General features: G+C 60.3%; 1 protein-coding gene and 1 long non-coding RNA gene across 17 annotated transcripts; one reads left to right on the forward strand and one right to left on the reverse strand.

Annotated features, from left to right (window-relative positions):
- Nucleotides 1–20: 20 nt before the first annotated feature.
- On the reverse strand, nucleotides 21–17,018 carry EHBP1L1 (EH domain binding protein 1 like 1). Of its 16 annotated transcripts, XM_077962208.1 has the most exons (21): nucleotides 16,639–17,018; nucleotides 13,923–13,980; nucleotides 13,624–13,719; nucleotides 13,066–13,119; nucleotides 12,796–12,974; nucleotides 12,575–12,717; nucleotides 12,091–12,126; nucleotides 11,928–11,996; nucleotides 11,681–11,843; nucleotides 11,413–11,515; nucleotides 9,304–9,477; nucleotides 8,671–8,828; nucleotides 8,535–8,583; nucleotides 7,469–8,110; nucleotides 2,914–2,983; nucleotides 2,743–2,798; nucleotides 2,525–2,648; nucleotides 2,154–2,253; nucleotides 795–868; nucleotides 578–692; nucleotides 21–467 (listed from the first exon to the last, which is right to left on the reverse strand). In XM_077962208.1, exons 1-21 carry the CDS (start codon nucleotides 16,740–16,742, stop codon nucleotides 368–370), a joined length of 2,667 nt encoding a protein of 888 aa, XP_077818334.1. In that variant the 5' UTR covers nucleotides 16,743–17,018; the 3' UTR covers nucleotides 21–367. The 16 variants fall into 16 exon arrangements, with proteins under 16 accessions (XP_077818334.1, XP_077818335.1, XP_077818336.1 ...); XM_077962209.1 differs by lacking the exon at nucleotides 12,091–12,126; XM_077962210.1 differs by lacking the exon at nucleotides 9,304–9,477.
- Nucleotides 17,019–17,149: 131 nt separating this feature from the next.
- LOC106993195 (uncharacterized) lies at nucleotides 17,150–17,626 on the forward strand. The gene is made up of 2 exons (XR_001439368.3): nucleotides 17,150–17,291; nucleotides 17,415–17,626. It is a non-coding gene; the product is annotated as an uncharacterized LOC106993195 (long non-coding RNA).
- Nucleotides 17,627–18,575: the final 949 nt, after the last annotated feature.

Consider the following 18,575-nt stretch of genomic DNA (forward strand, 5'->3'; position numbering starts at 1 on the left):
AGCGGAGAAAAGGCCGGCGCTGGGGTAGCCTCGTCCAACTTTATTGCTCTGGAGAACAGGAGGGCAAGCCGGCGAGGGGCGGCAGTGCCCAGGCATCCCTCTCCCCGAGGCTGCCGGCCCGGCCGTGCCGTCGGGGAGGACCCCGCACCGCCGCGAGCGCACACACACACTAGGTGACAAATAAATACGGCGGCCGCCCCGCCCGTGGGGTCGAGGATCCGCCCTGCCCCGTCCCGGGAAGCGCGCCGGCGGCCCCTAGCGGACACGCGCGCGGTATCCGGGACGGCCGGGTCCTCCGCAGCGCAGGCCCAGGGCAGCGGCGGACGCCGGGGTCGCGAGAAATTATGGACCACCCAGGCCGGTGGCCTCAGCTCAGCACGCAGCGTTCCCGCCGGCTCAACTGCCGGCTCAGCTTGCGGCGCCGCTGTTCCAGGCCGCGTTCCAGGCGCTCGTCCTCCTCCAGGGCGCTGGGGGGAATGGGTTCGAGTCAGTGCAGCGTTGGGCGGGTACACACCAACCCTCTGCGGGAGCATGTCCTGGACCCTCCCAACTCCCAGCGCCGCCCAGCGCCACTCACATCCGCTCCTTGTGGTCCAGGTCCCGGACCAGCTCGTCACGCTGGTTCACCAGCGACACCAGCTCCTCCAGCAGGAGCTGCTCTCGGTGCTGCTGTGCGGACGTTTTCTTCCAGTCTGAGGGTCGAAGCGGCTAAGCGTCAGGAGGCGCGGGCCCGGCGCTGTGCCGCCTCTACCCTGGCTCGGTCCTGCCTCCTGCCCCCTGAGCCCATGTCCCACCTTCGATGGCCAGCATGGCCCGCAGCTCTCGGCTCAGCAGCTCAAACCTTCGCTCCAAGTCCTGCTCCTCGATGCTGGACGGTGCAGGGGGGTGGCAGGTCAGGAAAAGCGGCATAGGGAGAGAGTGCCCAGGGCTCTGGCCACTCCCTGACCCCATCCCACCTCCCCAGCAGTTCCCAGGGAGGGCAGGGCTGACCGCAGAGCTATCCTCCAGTCTCCAGACCACATTATCTCTTTTCTTCTGTTTTCTCCAATTGCTGGGTGTTTATGTTGCCCCCCCCACCCCGAAGGACCCCTGAAGGATTATTTGCATGAACACTCATAAACAGGAAGTATTGGCTACAGTTATTCTTAAAAATGATCCCAAACGCAAAAGGGAGGCAAAGCCGTCCCCACCCAGCAGGATGACAAAGGCAATGGCCACAGAGTGGCTTTGGACCCCACATGGGAACCAGATCATATCTCTCTGGGCTTCTGTTTTCCTTACTGTAAAAGAACAGGGTCACACTGGGGAATTCAGCCCTCAACTTCCTGGGCCTCGGTTTTCTTTTTCTTTTCTTTCTTTTTTTTTTGAGACGGAGTCTCCCTCTGTTGCCCACGCTGGAGTGCAGTGGCCCGATCTCGACTCACTACAGTCTCTGAACCCGGGGAGGGTTCACGCCATTCTCCTGCCTCAGCCTTCCCATTAACTGGGACTACAGGCGCCCGCCACCACACTGGGCTAATGTTTTGTATTTTTAGTAAAGACGGGGTTTCACTGTGTTAGTCAGATGGTCTCCATCTCCTGACCTTGTGATCTGCCCGCCTCGGCCTCCCAAAGTGATGGGATTACAGGCGTGAGCCACCGCACCCAGCCGGTTTTCTTATTAGTAAAAATAGTTCTAATTTAAGAGTTTTATCCTTAATTTTTTTTTAATTTTTATTTTTTGAGGCAGAGTCTCGCTCTGTTGCCCAGTGCAATGGTCTGATCTCGGCTCACTGCAACCTCCACCTCCCGGGTTCAAGCGATTCTCCTGCCTCAGCCTTCCAAGTTACTGGGATTACAGGCACATGCCACCACACTTGGCTAATTTTTGTATTTTTAGTAGAGATGGGGTTTCACCATGTTGGCTGGTCTTGAACTCCTGACCTCAGGTGATCTGCCTGCCTCAGCCTCCCCAAGTACTGGGATTACAGGTGGGAGCCACTGCACCCAGCCAGTATTACACTTTAAGCAGCAAATTGGTTAGGACAAAAACAGTCAGATGGAGGAGGAATCATTTGTTAAAAAGATCTCTGTAGGAAGAAGAAAGTAGTGAAGAACCCTAACCAAAGTAGCTGAGAGTCCCTCTGCTCTCCTGGCCCGGGGCCAGCACTCACAGCAGCTGCAGCTGGTCCTGCCTCCGGATAAGAGCGTTCTTCTTGTTGACCAGGGTGAACCACTCCTGGATCAGCACCTCCTCCTGCAGCTTGTTGGCACCTGCATTGGACAGGGACAGTCACCAGGCCTGCCCCCTGCCCCCGGTATCAGTGTAGGGGGTTGGGGGAGGGGGTTTGCTCCCTTGTGACATCCCAGAAACCAGAACTGGGTGCCTCAAGGAAGCCACTTCAGGGCCTCAGCATGCCTGGCTGTAAAATGGGAACGCTGACGCCAGCCGTGCCTCTTCCCAGCTTCCAAGGTCAGGAACAGCTGCAGGGCCGGGCAGACCTAGTGACGTGTTGGGGAAGGGACCCCCAGATGCATGCCCCACCTGACTCCATAAGGCTCCTCAGCTGCGTCTCCACCTCAGACGCCCGCCCATCTATCTGCCTCTGCTCCTGTTCCAGGGCCTGCAGCTCTGCACACACATACTGACTTGTGTCCTGGAACCGTTGCTGGGGTGGAAAAGGCAGAGAACAGGGTGGACTCAGCCCAGGCCCTGAATAGGAGGTGCTCAACCATCAGCTCCTCCCACTTAGCCCTCCTTACCAGCCCAGCCTCCTCCCCTGGGCTTGGGGGTGGCTCCTCCGAGAGGGGACTCCCACCTGCAGACAGAGATGATGATAAGGCACCCCCTAACCACCACCCATCCCCAGGAAGTCCCCAGTCCAGGCTTTGTGAACAGCCTGAACTGAGATGGTCACCACTCCTGCTACTCACCAGGGGGCTGCTGAGAGGCTGCGGCTGTGGGTGGGCCCGGGGCAGGGCTGGGGTCAGGGGCCGGGCCTTCCTGTGGAAGAAGGGGCCAGTGAGGGCTGGGAGGGGTTTCCCGCCAGCCTGGGCCTGGGGCCAGCCAGAGCCACTCACACAGAGGGGAGGGGGGGTCCTTGACCCCAGCCCTTGCCCGACCCTGCCCCTCCTCTAGTCTCCTGCATGCACAGAATCCCTGGGCCCACCTCCTTCCAGGGAAAATGCCTCCTCAAGCAAAGGCCACGGCCTTCATCCTTCCTGGCCCTGTGGCCCTGGGCCCATCCACACCCAGGCTCCGAGCCTCCCAATTCCCCTCCTGGGGCTGGGCTGAGCTCCGGCCTCACAGGGTGGGAGCCTTTGAAGGGCCCAGCCCAGGCCTCTCCTCCCCACTCTCTTTTTTTTTTTTTTTTTTTTGAGACGGAGTCTCGCTCTGTAACCCTGGCTGGAGTGCAGTGGCAGGATCATGGCTCACTGCAACCTCCACCTCCTGGTTCAGGTGATTCTCCTGCCTCAGCTTCCCAAGTAGCCACCTGCCACGGGGATTTTCGTATTTTCAGTAGAGACGGAGCTTCACCATGTTGGCCGGGCTGGGCTCGAACTCCTGACCTCAGGTGATCCGCCCACTTCAGCCTCCTAAAGTGCTAGGATTACAGGTGTGAGCCACCACGCCCAGCCTCGACTCCTCCTCCATGGAACTCCCTCAGGCCACTTCTGACTTCTGTCAGCTAGTGCTGGCTTCCCATCATGGCCAGGGCCCCATGCAGTGACCATTGCACTCACTCGATATGGCCCCATCCGTGTGATCCAGCCCAGCCCTGCCTCCTGCAGAGGCCCCACCCAGGCTCCCTCCCCTTCGGTCCTCAGGGCTTCCCAGACCCGGACCCTCCCGAGCCAGCACCTCCACATCCTGGCCAAAAGGGGGTGCCCTGCTGCATTTTCAGTTCCCACACCCAGGAGTGGCTGCTGCACGCTCACACACACAGGACAAGCCAGGCTGGCTGGATCTCCAAATTTTAGCCTGGAAGGGCAGGGCTGACCCCATGTGCCTACCCGCCCCTAGTGACTTGCTGGGACTGTTAGTGCTGGGGGTCCCCAACTTGCGGCTCAGCTGACAGCCTGGCCCCTCAACTGCTCCTGACCTGGCCCCCCAAGTTTGGGTCATCTGACCTGTGTCAGGGTCATGGGGCAGGGACAGTAGTTGAGCCACCCATGTCCACTCCCACCTGTACCTCTCCGAGAGGCAGCCCTGGACATCCCTGGCTCAGGGGCCATCCTCTCTGGCCTGGGGCAGTGGTGGCTTCCCACCAGCCACCATCATGGCCTGCCCACTGACTCAAGCTGAAACCGAGGCCTCTCTGACACTCCCCCCCACCTTTTAGGTGTAACTGTTTCACACCTCTCCTCAGTCCCCCAGTCTCATGCCAAAGCCTCAGGCAGCTCCACCCTCAATGTTCCTACCACCCTGAGCCACGCCTAGACTCGGCCCCCTGGCCACAGTGACCGACTTTCAGTTCCCAAAATAGCTTTCTCAGCCTGGAGTCAGCCTCCATCTTGGGCTGCCTGGTACCAACGTGACCTCCATGACCCAGCCCAGCCCTACTTCCTCCAGAGACCCCCTGCCGGGGCCCCCACACTCTTCCCACCACCCTCCCTGACTTCCATGTCTCCAGAAGCCTCCTCTGATCCCCAGGCTGGGCAGATGCTGCTCTCATGGCCTCTCCCATCACAGCTCCAACCCCCACTCACCCCATCACAGCTGCTGGTTTCCCATGTCTCCCCCTCATACAGAGCTGGGCCCAGAAAATACACCCGGGGTACACTGACTAAAAACAACAGCTCATATCTACCAAGTGTTTCTGTGCCCGGCACTTAAAGCACTTTATGTGCATTGACTCACCGGATCCTCCCAACAGCCCCGGGAGGCAGGGACCATGACCCTCCCCGCTTTACAGATGAGGAAACTGAGGGTCAGAGATGAGGCTCCTAAAGGGTCTGGTCTAGGACCCAGGGTTGTCTAACCCAAAACTTTTTTTCCGAGCTTGGCCACCAACTTGCTGTGTGCCTCGGGGCCAGTCACACCCATGGGGCCATTGTTTGTGTCCTTGTATGTAAAATGGGAGAAAGCCCAGCCCTGTGTGACCTGGGAGCTGCAGGGCTTCTAGAAAGGAATCTAAGGAAACACACCGCTCCCCTCTTTTTGACAGCAATCTGCAGAGAGCCTCAATGCCACCTTGCAAAAGGCTTTCATACACACTGTAAGAGCCCATGGGCAGGCCAGGCACATAGAGAGTGCTGAGCTGACGGGACAGGCAAAGGCAGGAGAGTGGAGAAATCCAGCCTTAGCAGCAGCGGAGCTTCCTCATGCCAGGCCTCATGGGAATTTCAGTGCTTCCTCATGTCTAACTCAAATTCCTCTTTTTTTTTTTTTTTTTGAGACAGAGTCATGCTCTGTCGCCAGGCTGGAGTGCAGTGGCACGATCTCGGCTCACTGAGACCTCCGCCTCCGGGGTTCAAATGATTCCCCTGCCTCAGCGTCCTGAGTAGCTGGGACTACAGGCCTGTACCACCATGCCCAGCTAATTTTTTGTATTTTTTTTTTTTTTTTTTTTTTTGAGACGGAGTCTCACGCTGTTGCCCAGGCTGGAGTGCAGTGGCGCGATCTCGGCTCACTGCAAGCTCCGCCTCCCGGGTTCCCGCCATTCTCCTGCCTCAGCCTCCTGAGTAGCTGGGACTACAGGCGCCCGCCACCGCGCCCGGCTAATTTTTTGTATTTTTAGTAGAAACGGGGTTTCACTGTGGTCTCGATCTCCTGACCTTGTGATCCGCCCGCCTCGGCCTCCCAAAGTGCTGGGATTACAGGCTTGAGCCACCGCGCCCGGCCAATTTTTTGTATTTTAGTAGAGACAGGGTTTCACCATGTTGGCCAGGATGGTCTCGATCTCCTGACCTCGTGATCTGCCCGCCTTTGCCTCCCAAAGCGCTGGGATTACAGGCATGAGCCACGGTACCCGGCCTCAAATTCCTCTTTCAATACCCTCATGTCTGGCCCCTCCTCGAGGAAGACCAAGACTTTGGGAGCTCCCAAGGGCTGGGCCAGGTCAGACCACCTCCCACTGCACACAATGGGCATGAGGGATGGGGGTGGCCAATGAGGAGTCCCCTCCAGCCCCATGGGTCAGACATCTCCTGTGAGACAAGAGTTGAGGGAAGGCCTGACTTGGAAAGGCCAGATGCTGGAACTGGGACCCAGAGGGGCATAGGTTGGCACCTCCCCTTTAAGATTTAAAGAACCACTGACACACATTAATGGGGCTGTGGCCAGAGGCCAACAGATGGGCCAAAGCTGGCCTCATCCACTTGACTCCTGCGTATCATATCTCCTACAGGCGGGCATCACCCGTGCCCTCTGTCTCTCACTCACAGGCTCAATGCTGTGCCTCTGACCCTACACCCAGGACTCCTGCTCTCAGCCTAGCCTCATTGCCACTTATGGACCTTCTGGGAGATGGCTGGCAGTTCCCTAAACGAGACCTGAACTTTCCTGCTGCCACGCTTTTGCTAATGCAGGTCCCACCATTTGAGAACCCCACTCATTTTTCACCTGGGAAAAACCTGGCCATCTTATCCACCTAGCACCTAGCTCAAATGGTGGCTTCTTCCAGAAAAGCTTTCCCAATGAATTCACTCCTTTCCTTCAAACGCAGGGGTCATTCCTGGACAGCTGAAGGTTTGCAGCAGCCTGGCAGAGCTGCCCCTTGGTTCACAGGCAGGATGGGGCAGTGCTGGGACCCCAGCTGGAAAACCCATGTCCTGGACTCCAGCAGCTGTGGGTCACTGAGCAAGTCCCTGCTCTTTCTGGGACCATGACCCTTTCAGCACAGTGACATGACACTCTAGGAGATGACCTGCAACCCATAGGGGATGACAGCAGGGACATGGGCCCTCAGGATCTCCCATCTCCAACCTTCCATTGTAAGAAAAGAGGAGACTGGTCTCCAGCATCTGGGGTTAAAGATGCATGCCAGAGTCCTGGGGCTGGGAAGCCCTGGAGAATCCCTCTTGAGTACAGATAGTCTGCACCCAGCTTACGGGGCAGGGTGGCTGCTGGTTGATGATGAGCCACCTGCAGGGAAAGAAATGCCCAAACCCACCTTCCAGTCTCCCAAGCGCTGGGCGGAGGGCCAGGAATGTGGATCCTGCGGGAACTTCCTACTGCAGCCTGTGATTCCCCACACCAAGTGCCAAGCACTAAAAACCCTCAGCACTTATCCCAGGCTGGCGGCAAAGCCCGGGACCCTGCCTGGCGGGCTTGAATGCGTCCCCTAACAGGGAGCTCACTACCACGCCAGAGGACTCTTCCACAGCACCAGGGTCCCTCTGATCAGAAAGCCCCTCCCGGGTCCAGCCAAGCCCCGCCACTCTGAAACCGTCACCTTCGCGCCAGCTCTGTCCTTGGGGCCCCTAGGGACTCGCCCCGTTCTCTGCCCAGCTTCCCGGGGAGGAAAGGAGGAGCCCTGACACTCACTGCAGCCGCAGCTCCCGCAGCTCCCGCGGCTCCGGCGTCTGGATCGTCCACCGAGAAGGAGCTGCTGTTCCGCAGCCTTGAGCGCCTCTTCTTGAGCAGGTCGGCGTCGCGCACGTGGGAGAAGGAGCCGTGCGCGCGGGGCGGGGGCACCGGCCCGGGCTCCCCATTGACCGAGGGCCGTCGCAGCCTCACGCCGCCACCGCCCGGCGCCCCCGCCCCGTTCACCAGCCCCTCGACCGGGACCTCCGCGGGTCGCGCCTCTCGGGGGACCTCGGCCCCGCTGTCCTTGCAGGCGCGGCCCGTGTCCGCGTTCCTGGAGGCCGCCCCCGGGGCCGCCCCGTCCGCGCGGTCTTCGGCTTCCTTGGGCTCCTGGGGCGCCTCGGCCCCGTGACCGCGCAGCCGCTGCGCCAGGCCTCCGGCGTCCAGGTCGTCGGGCGGGCTGGACTGGGCGCTGCCCACGCGGTACGTGCCGGCGCCGCCGCCGCCCTCCAGCTGTACCAGCTGCAGCTCCTGCCCGGTGCAGAAGGCGCGGATCTGGCATAGGTACGTCATGACGATGAGCTTGTCGGGCACCGACAGCAGCACCATGTCCGCTGGCTCCAGCAGCCGCGACACGCCCAGAGCCGCGAAGCCATCGAAGGCCTGGGGGAAGGGTGCGCTCGGGGTCAGTGGCGGCGGTGGCCCGCGCCACCCAGCAACGCTGCAGTGCCGCCCCGCGGAGGGGGTCCCCGGGATTGGCACCCCAGGCTTTGCCTAGCAACACCGCCCCCTCCTAACAAGGGAAATCCAGCAACAGGGCCCGCCCTCGCGTTGCTTAGCAACGGCACACCGTCCACCCCGTTACCAAAGTGTGGTTTTGGAAAAACCATCTAAGGGAGGAAAAACGCTTTAAAACAAACAAACAAAAATAAGGAAAACAAACAATTTAATGACGAAAGGGGTAAAAAGTGGCAGAACTTCCAGAAGCCACTGCTGGGCCCAGCAGCCCACCTTATCCAAATCTGAGACTGAAAGCCTGGCTCTCTAGACCCTCCTTCCCTCCAGGCAGCCCCCCATCCCATCTCACCTGCTTGTTGTTCTGCTTGATGTTGAGTGGGTCTAGGGAGGCATAATCACTGCAGAGAGAGTGCTGGTCAGAGACTGGGTCCACATTGCCCTCCCTGATGGCTCCCCCATCCATTCCCACCCCTCTGGCAGCTCACATCTTGTCTGGGTAGAATCGGTGCAGGATGGCACAGAAGGCCAAGCCGTTGCGCCAGGATGTGGTGAAGTTGGTGATGCGGACGCCACGGTAGCCAGCGGTGACTGCCTGGCACCACTCCAGCAGGGACTGGCTGGAGCTGACCACGGCAGGTGTTGCCTGGGGACACAGGGGTGGGCTTAGGGAATGTATAAATGGGATCTGTGCCCTCTGCCTCTTGGGGAAGCTCATGCCTGGCACAAAACAGCCCCATCTCTGAGCTTGCAGGGGTCACCACAGACCACTGGCCAGAGCCTTGGGGCCAGGTAAAAGGGTTTCCAGATGCAGGGTTATCTGCCAAGGTCACCTAAAAGGTCAGTGGCCCCCAGACAAGATCAGAGGTCATCAGCAGCCAGACCTCAAGGTCAGCCCAGAAAATCAGCTTAAAGGTGTCCAGCTCCATGCGGCCCAGGGAAGATGGGGTAGGAGAACCAGGGCATCCTGAGAAAGGAAGGGATGAGGGGGCTCCTTCAAGCTGAGCCCCGCACCCCACCCGATCCCATTCCACCAGGTGGGTCCATGCAGAGCCGCCGTTCGCTCAGCCCCAGGTTAGTGGGAAGCAGCAGACTGGGCCCTCGGCAGCCCCCATCCCTACCTGGCTGCCCAGCAGCCTCCTGTCCTCTTCAGCCTTCTCTGGGGAAGAGGCCCTGGGTGCCCCAGCCCCTGCCCCACTGGCCACCTGTGCTTCGGGTGGGCTGGCCTCTGCGAGGCTTCCCTCAGCTTCTTTCCCCTTCTTATTTCCCAAGACCCCAGCCTCCGCTTCCTGGGCCTTAAAAGTACCAGATTCGTTCTCTGGAGACTCTAAAACCTTCATCCCTGCTTCCTGGGCCCCCCAAGCCCCAGATTTTCCCTCTGACATCCTCCAAACCCCAGCCTCTTCCTCCTGGACTCTCAGAACTCGACTCTCTGACCCTTGTACTCCTGAAATCTCTGCTTTTGCTTCCTGGGATCCTAAAACTCTTGGCTGAGTGACTGGGGCCCTTAAAGCCTCATATTTGAGAGCACTCCCAACTTCAGTCTCTGCTTCCTGGACCCCCGAAGTCTGAGCCCCTTCCTTCTCAGCCTCTGGAACTATAATTTCTGTCTTTTGAGTCATCAGTACTTGGGCCTCTGCCATTCCAGCCTCTGCCTCTGAGATCCCTGAACCCCCCACCTCTGTCTCCTGGGCCCCAGCTACCTCAGATTCTAGCCCTGGGACCCCCGAACTCCTAGATGCTATCTCTCGGGTCCCCAATATCTCAGTTTCTACTGTCCCAGTCTCTATCTCTGGAACCTCTGAACCCCCAACCTCTTTCCCCTGAATCCCTGTTATATCAGCTTCTATCCCTGGAACCCCTGAATCCCTAGATGCTATCTCTTGGGTCCCCAATATCGCACCTTCTGCTGTCCCAGTCTCTATTCCCGGAACCCCCAAAAGCCCCACCTCTATCTCCTGGACTACCAATATATCAGACTCTGCTATCTCAGCTTCTATCTCTGGGACCCCTGAATCCCTAGCTGTTACCTCCTGGGTCCCTAATATTTTAGCCTCTGTCCTCTTAGCCTCTGTCTCTGGTACCCTAGAAGCTTCCACCTCTGTCTCCTGGGTCCCCAGCATCTCAGATTCTGCTATCGTATCTTCTATCTTCAGTGGCCCCAAATCCCTAGCTGTCTCCTGGGTCCCCAGTGCCTCAGTCTCTGCTATCTTAGTTCTTGTCTGCAAGACTCCTGAAGCCCCAGCCTCTGTTTTCTGAGCCCCCAGTACCTCAGATTCTGCCGCCCCAGTCTCAGTCCCTGGGGTCTCTATGGCCCCCACCTCTGTTTCCTGGGTCTCCAGTCCCTCACACTGTCCTGTCCCAGCACGCTCTGACTCCAGGACCCTTGATCTTGCTGCTTCTATCTCCAAGGCCCCCAGTATCTCAATTTCTAGTGTCCTAGTCTCTGGGAACCCTGACCCCTCAACTTCTTTCTCCCGGGTTCCCGGCACCTCCAACCCTACCACCTCAGTCTCTGTTTCCAGGACCCCTGAAGCCCCAGCTTCTGCCTCCCAGCCTCCCAGACCCCTGGATATTGCCCCCTGGGCAGGTGATAACACGGCCCCCTGCCAGCTGCTCACCTGGGGCCTGGTGCTTACTGCTCCAACAGAGGGACCCTGCTCCAGGCCTGTCCCCTCAATACCAGGGGCTCCGCCCCTCACTTCTACACCCTCTCTCTCCTGGCCTGCAGCAGCCCTGGCCCCCTTCAGGTCACCAAGTTGCCCAGAGTACCCTACAGTCTGATCCATCGTCCTGACTCCCACCCTCCCCTGAGAGCCCCTTGGAGGAGCCTCAGGGGTCCCCCTGCATCTTGCCTCAGGCATCAACCCTGTTGCCTCTGGTCCCTTAGTGTCCACATGTCTCACCTTTGACCTGTGCTCAGCATCCACTTGACAAACTGCTGAACTCTCTTCAGCCTCCCCAGCTCTGACTCCTGACCTCTTAGTGTTTGCCTCTCTGCCTCCTGACCTGGGCTCAGTGTCCACCCCACTGGCCTCTGGACTATCCCCAGTGCCCATCTCTTCAGCCTTGACTCTCTGCCCTCCAAAAGGGTCTCCAGAGCCTTTATCCTCAATGCTCAGGCCCAGCCTAGCTCCATGGGCTTCTGTCCCTTCCTGAGGGCATGCCTGGGCCTGGGTCTCCCTAGCAGAGCCCAATCCTGCTGGAGGAGCCCCTGAGGCTTTGGGAACCTCATCTTCCCCTTGGGGGACTGGGGGCCGGAGGGCATCAGAGCCTTTCCGGAGCCGAGGGGCTGGGGTTGGGGCCGTGTCCTGGCCTGGCTGCCTTGAAGACCTGAGAAGAAAGCAGGAGGGGGAGTTGGGGGGCTGCTGTGGCCCCAAATCTCAGCACCATCCCCCACCCCTCAGACTGTTGGGGCCCTGGAGAGGCAGGTTGGTGGGGTGAGGACTGCGGCTCCTATCAGGGGGCAGTGGGGGTGGGGCTGGTTCCAAAGCTCACCTCATCTCTGGTGAGGTTTCCGGGGGCCTTGGGGCCTCAGGGCCCACCTGGCCCCCGGCTTCAGTAGCTCGTTCTGGCCCCTGGCCTCGGGAGGCTCTGGCTGGGGGTGCAGGAGCACTCACAGGGGCTGGGCTGGTATCCTCAGCATTAGAAGGGCTGGCAACTGAGAAGAAAGTGGGGGATGCTGTGGCCTGGGCCCAGTGACCTGGGGTCCGGTCTCCACCCCCAACCCCAGCCTGGGTCTCACCTGTCTGCCGGGGTCGTCCTTGACCTTCCTCCTCCTCCTCACAAAGCGTCTTCAGCTCTCGAGAGGGATCTGGGGGTGGTAGGAGAGGGCAGAAGGGCAGAGTCAGCCCAGGGCAGGGCCCTGCAGGCCTGACCCCCTCCCCCAACTACGGTGCAGGGCCTACCTGGGAAACGCCCCGGCCTCAGGGCACCACCCCGGCCTGCGAGAAGAGACAGGCCCACAGATGTGGAGAGAAAGAGAGAGAGAACCACAATAGTGGACAGAGAAAAAGCCTGGACAAGCAGCGGGGAGGGATGAGGAAGCCCCAGCTGGCCCAGGAGGGCTGGTGGTGAGGGATCAGGAGCGGGGCTTCTGAGCCAGCTGTCCTGGGTCAGGTACGGGCCTGGCAAGCACCACACAGGGATGAGAAGAGGACCCAGGAGCCCAGGGAGACATTGGGAACCCATCCTCCAGGACTCAGTTGAAGACTAAGGCCATCACGGAACCAGCAGCCAGGTTGGGACGATTGAGGCTGCCGGGTTGGTTGGGACTGCCTGGGCAGTTATGAGTTCCCATCACACGGCGGGCACAGCAAGTGGCTGCTGGCCCGGGAAACCCTCCCTCCCCAGGTCTTGGCAGTCTGGATCCACAGCGGGCTGTGAGCCCACCTGGCTGGGTGACTTGAGCCCGGGCCTCGGGGGCTCCTGGGCCATGAGCCTCGTCTTCATCACTCTCAGCAAAATCATCCAAGTTGCCCACATCACTAGGCTTCACACTCATGAGGCTTGCAAGACTCTGCATGTCATCGTCCCTGGGGGGCAGAGGTTAAAGGTGAGGGTGGGGGTTAGAGGTCACAGGCCAGGGTCAAGGAGGGCAGGTAGGCACTCACGTGGCACGGCCCTCCCGCAGCAACACCCCGGAAAGAGTGAGGCTCAGCTCAGCCTGCACCACCTTCACTGACTTGGGCTTCAGCCGCAGCCTCAGCGGGACTTGGGCAGGCACGGGCCCTGCATGGCGGGCCAGGTCCACCTCGGCCGTGGCCAGCACCTTCCGCTGCCCCTTAGACTCCTGTGGGCCAGAGGAGAGACCAGGGGAAGGAGCATCAGTGCTGTCCCAGGGTCCCCAAGATTCCAGACCCAAGCCCACTCCAGACACTCACATTTTCAATAATAAATGTCCACTCTTTGGCCTCATACTGGTCCACGTGGGGGTCCTGGGAAGGAGTGCTGGTGAGTACACGGCTGCTGGGGCGGCAGCAAAGGGAGCAGAGCCTGTGCTGGCTCAGGAGGTGCTTGGTGGTGGTGGCTTTTTTTTTTTTTTGAGACGGAGTCTTGCTCTGTCGTCCAGGCTAGGGTGCGATCTTGGCTCTCTGCAACCTCTGCCTCCCAGGTTCAAGCAATTCTCGTGCCTTACCCTCCCAAGTAGCTGGGATTACAGGTGCGTGCGGTGGTGGCTTTTACACATGCTGCTACCTCCTCCTGGGATGCACCCCAGGTTCTGGTCCCAGCTGCCTCTCATGCTGCATGTGTTGGGTAAATGCTGCCTCCTCCAAGGAGACCTCCTGGGCCAGTCATGCTGAGCAGGCCCCCCTAATTCTTGGCCTCACCCCCCGCATCCTCTTCTATCTGGATGAACAACCTACCAGGAGACCCGGGTGACTGCCCGTGTTGCAATTGCCTGCCCTGTTGCCATTCATGCTGGAGGGCTAGAGACTCACCCTGTAGAGGGTCACGGAGATGTCCACATTCTCAGGTACCATCCACACCACGGTGCCCCGGTATGGGTTCTGGATGCCCGGCTGCCAGCTGTGGGCCTACAAGGGGCAATCTGAGTCCTGCCCCGATCTTAACTCTTCCCTCCCACACCCACCCTATCACCAACCTTGACACCATTTTCCTCTCTCCTCTGTGGATTCTGATCTGAACTTGAACCTGACTCCACTCCCCCATCAGCCCCCATCAGCTTCCCACTGGCCCCCATCCCTAACCTGGATCCCCAGTTGCCATCCTTCCCCACCTTGGAGCAGATGCGTCGGTTCCGCCGGGTCCACACCACCACCAGCTTATCTGGCTGCCTGGGGGAGGGGGAGGGGGAGGGGGAGGGGGAAAGAGAGTGGGCTGCCTAGTCAGGCTCACCCGCCTCCCCATCTCCTCTTTCTCCTCCTCCCCCAGCTCCCTCAGGGTGGGCTTCCTTCTGCCCACCTCTCCCTCCTCCAGGAGAGGGCCTGGGCAGCCCTTTATCTGGGGCCACAGGGTGCAGGGTGGAGCTGCTAAGGCAGGGTGGGGCCACAGCAGAAGGGCAAAGGCCCAGACAGTGTGGGCAGGCAGGGACTATGAGGAAAGACAGCAAGCGACAGGGACAGGCACATTCAGAGACCAAGACACACAGAAACACAAGGACCCGGTAAGAGATGCCAGACACAGATGCGCACTTGAGCGTTGTGTACACACGCAGACTCCCACACAGGGAGAGACAAAGACGAGGGATAAAAGAAGTCCCTTCGCGCAAAGATGTTTGTGGAGCGCCCACCATAAACCCAGCCCAGTTTTGGGGACAGAGGCGGGCAAAAGAGGGGCAAGACCTTTCCGATGAGGACAATGGAGGTGGGGGCAGACTACCAGTCAAGAAAGAAATTAACAAGCGAATTTCAGGGTGATGTGAGGGAACCCCTTGGGGGTCTCCTTGAGGTTGGGTGTCTGAGCAGAGACATGAGTGGCAGGGGGATGGGCTGTGTGAGGATCTGGAGAAAGAGGGAATGGCAAGTCCAAGGGTCTGCGGCTGGAGGGTGACGTCAGAGAGAGGGGCAGAGAGTTGGGGATGAGGCCAGAGAGGCAGTAGAGAGTCAGCTTGTCATTAACCAACACTGCCATCCCTCGCCCGCCATGTCCAGCCCTTTGCTGGGCCCAGGGGTCCCAAGGAGGATCAGTTTTCAGCGAGATGTTGACAGTGGAGCCTGGGGGGCAATCAGGGAAGACTTCCAGGGGTGACATCTAAACTGAACAGCACATATGCCAGGTCAGAGGAGAGGCAGAGGCAAAGCAAGAGGACAGAGATGGCCACGCAGGGCCCATTCTCAGGCACTGAGTGGACTCAGGACTGGGCCTGGGGGCAGAAGGCCCCTTTGGGTTAGATGTTCAACTGCTGCCCAGGAGGGGTGATGCTTGAGGGGACAATCCGGCCGAGGGCAGCACACAATCTTGCCTTGCCTGTACCCAGCCCCATGCCAGACGCTTGGGTTTGCCCAGCTCACTGTTCCTCTAGGGGCCAAGCCAGGATAACTGGCTCTCTGTTAACCCTGAGGATGCTGAGGCCCAGACAGATTTGGAGCCAAACAAGGTTACACGGTTGAGCCTAGAGCCCTCCAGCCCTGAGCCAAGTTCCCTTCCCCAAGCCCAGATTGCTGGCGATGGCAGAGCAAGGGTAACTAAGGGGCCTTCCCAGAAAGGGGAAGTGGACAGGGGGTGCCTAGGGAGGGCGGGGCTTGGCTGGGCAGCCTGACTCAGGCTGCGCACGCCCTCCTGGGAAGCTGCAACCTAGGCAGGGGCAGCTTCCCGGCCTGGGCTCCAGGCTAAGCAGCCCAGGAGGCCCTACCCACAGCCGCCTGTGACTCAGCTGCGTTGACACTGCCGGCACCCTCAGCCTGCTGTGCCCAGCGTTTCCCTGGCCTCCCGCAGGATGCTGGAGCAGGAGCCAGAGGCCAGAGTTCAAGTGCCAGCCCCCAAGTTCTCCCGGGCTCTGCTGAAAGATGTGAATAGCCCTCTAGCAGGCCCAGTGTGGGCAAGGCCAGGGATATGGCAGCTGCCCAAGGGACCCCAGCCTCCTGCTCACTCCCCTCCCCCTGGACCCTATGGTCCCTTCCTGCCCCAGCCCTTCCCCTGGGGAGCCTAAATTTAGCCCCATCTGGGGGGTGAGGCCCCCACAGCTGTGCCCTAATCCAGCCAAGGGAAGCTGACACCAGCGAGCACGTATATTTAGGGTGTGACGCAGGGGCCTGGGCAGCTATGGGTGGCGGCATGTGAACGAGATGCCCCTGAGCCTGCTGGTAGTCCGGGCTGGGGCCTGCACCCTCTCGTGAATCACCCCTCACCCTCCCACCTTGCCCTCCACAACCCTCTCATCCCGGACACACAACCTCCTAGGTCCTCAGGCCCCTTTAAGCTGCTCCCCGCCTCCCTCCTCATTCCTCCCAGCACTCAGTTTCCCCTTTTAAGGACATTGTGGAGATGTTTCCAGCCTCCCAGCACTCTAGCTGAAGAGGCAGGAGTTGGAGGGCTTCTTCTGGCTCAACAAGATGACAGGGGAGGAGGGGGCAACATCTCTGTTCTTAGCTGGACTAAGTAAGGTCAGGGAGGTTCCTGCCCCAGCCCTAGCCACCTGCAGACCTCAAAACTTCATCCCTTTTCCAATGCCACCCTGAATCACCTTTCTGGCACAAGACACGCGGCCTCCCTCCCCCAACCCTGACCGCAGCTGAGGAAGGAGTGGACACAGGCAGAACCTCAGGCCTGAAAGTCCTGACCCCCGCGCAGGGAAGGCTGCCCACACCCCCAACTCCAGGGGTCCCACAAATTGCAAGGGCACTTCTGAATCTCCAAACCTGGGAACAGAAACAGGGCCCAAGCTGGGGTGGGGGCCCATTTGGTCATTGGGCTGGGGGGCAGAATCCTCTCAGACTCAAAGGGCTGGATGAGGTCCCAGTTCGGAGGAGACCCCTGGCCTCCCTCCCACTCACCATTTCTTGGTGCACTCCAACACCAGCTCGTGGTAACAGGCCACGAACTGGAACTTGGCCGCCCGCTTGCCCACGCGTTGCAGGCGCTTCCACACCGAGGTCATGGCCCCCGCCGCCCCGCCGCCCACTTCTCAGGCCCGGGGCTCCCGCTGGCCCGCCACTGCTGGCCCGGCCCGGGTCCCCATGGCCTGTCCGCGCCGCCCGCCCCGTCCGTGCGGAGGTGTCCCAGACTCCGACCGGGGACTGCACTCTCCGCTGCCGCCGCTGGGGCCCGCCGGGTGGTCTGGCTGAATCGGCAGGGTCGTCTGGGGCGCGTCGGGTGGCCGAGCGCGGAGCTGGGAGCGCGCCGTTTCCTGGAGCCGCACCCCCCGTCGGAAGGCGGGCGGGGCTCCGGCGCGGGGCGGGGGCCGGGGCAGGAGCGCGGGGGGCGGGGCGACCCGGCTTCCGGGGCCTCGCGCAGCGACCCGGGAGAGAGAGCAGGAGCGGGGGCCGGGGGGGCGCGGGGGAGACGTGGAGGGAGTGTCACCCGACCGCAGTGCCCGCTCGGGGCGCGCAGAGGCTGCGTGGACCCCGAGAGAGGGCAACCAGCAACTTCGTGCCACCCTAGAGAGCGCTACCCGGGCCGCCTCCCTTCCTGCTCGCAGCCCTGGGAGGTATGTACTGCTGGCCCCCTTTCACGGGCTGGGAAAACTGAGACCCAGAAAGGGGAAGGGACTTGCTCAGAGTCATACTGTGAATCTGGGCAAGGACCAGCTCTCCTCTACTCCATGGTGCAGCCACCCACGTCTTAACCAGAGCAGGAAGGCATCGAGTCAGGACTAACCTCGGGGGCCCAACCTCAGAACCTGACTGCTGTCGAGTGGGAAGATAATCCCAAACCCCGACAAGTAGCTGCAGATTCACAACTGACTTCCAACCAAGTGTGACCTTGGGCAAAGCGCTAACACTCTGAGCATCAGTTTCAATGTCTATTAAATGGGGATAATTATAGTTCCGCCTTTTACGGAATCACTGAGAGCACGAACCTCAGAAAGCATTTAGCAGAAAGCCTGGCTGATTTTGCCGTGCCTTACTAAATGGGATGAGCTATCATGGATGGGGAAAACGTGTCATTTCTGTGTGTATGTTTACTCTCCCTCCCCAGGAAAGCCTGCCTGGGGCGTTAGCGGCTCTGTGAACCCCTAGATTAGAGCCTTTATCGCTTACCCACCCGCCCTGCATGGTAATGAGCCTCTGCAGGTGTCAGCTGCCCTGGGGCAACAGGTCAGTTTGCTCCCTCCCGCTGCTCTGCAAGGTGTGTGAATGAACAGGAGCCCGGTGCGTGACGGCTACTTGGTTTAACGGGGTGTCAGAGTGCCAGGACTGCCAGCTGGGCTGCATCTCCAGGAGGCACCACACACCTCGGTGTGCGGCTTCGCCTCTTTTCAGGAGGTTGTGGGGTGTCGTATGCAGGGCTGAGTACCCACTGTCTCCGAACGTGCTGACTTCTTCCGGTGGGCTTGACACCTGGGTTTGGTTCCCAGTCCCAGCGGTGTGGGTCCCCGGTTTCCTAAGAAGAAACCTTTAACAGATAACTGTAAAGACCGCTAGTGCTGTGGGGAGAGCCGGCGGTCTTCATAGACTAAGCGGGGAATACGGGTCCCTGGGACCCCATCAACCTTCATCGCCGGGGATTCTCACGCCTGGCCTCCGGGAAAGCCCGAGGTGCCGCAACTTCACACCGCTCTGCCTCTGCCGCGCCTCCCTCCCACCCGCGGGTTGTGAGCTCCCAAACCGTTCCAGGAGGCGCCTCCCCCGCCCCCGCCGGGGCCCCTTGCTCAGCCGACTCCGGCCACCCATTTCCTGCGCCGCCCCAACCCCGCCCCGCGCGGGGTGGAAAGTTTCCCTCCTCAAGGTGGGCGGCTCCTTCTCCTTCCTTCCCGGCCGGCGGGGAAAGC

This window comes from Macaca mulatta, chromosome 14, assembly GCF_049350105.2.
Source record: "Macaca mulatta isolate MMU2019108-1 chromosome 14, T2T-MMU8v2.0, whole genome shotgun sequence".
Classification (NCBI taxonomy): domain Eukaryota; kingdom Metazoa; phylum Chordata; class Mammalia; order Primates; family Cercopithecidae; genus Macaca; species Macaca mulatta.

Coding starts and splice junctions, on each gene's coding strand:
- EHBP1L1 (XM_077962203.1), bottom strand. CDS start 16,742: ATGACCTCGGTGTGGAAGCGCCTGCAACGCGTGGGCAAGCGGGCGGCC. Junction 8,111..8,534: donor TCAAGCAGAACAACAAGCAG/GTGAGATGGGAT, acceptor CCCTTCCCCCAG/GCCTTCGATGGCTTCGCGGC. Junction 2,984..7,468: donor CTGCGGGAGCTGCGGCTGCA/GTGAGTGTCAGG, acceptor CTTCTTCCACAG/GAAGGCCCGGCCCCTGACCC.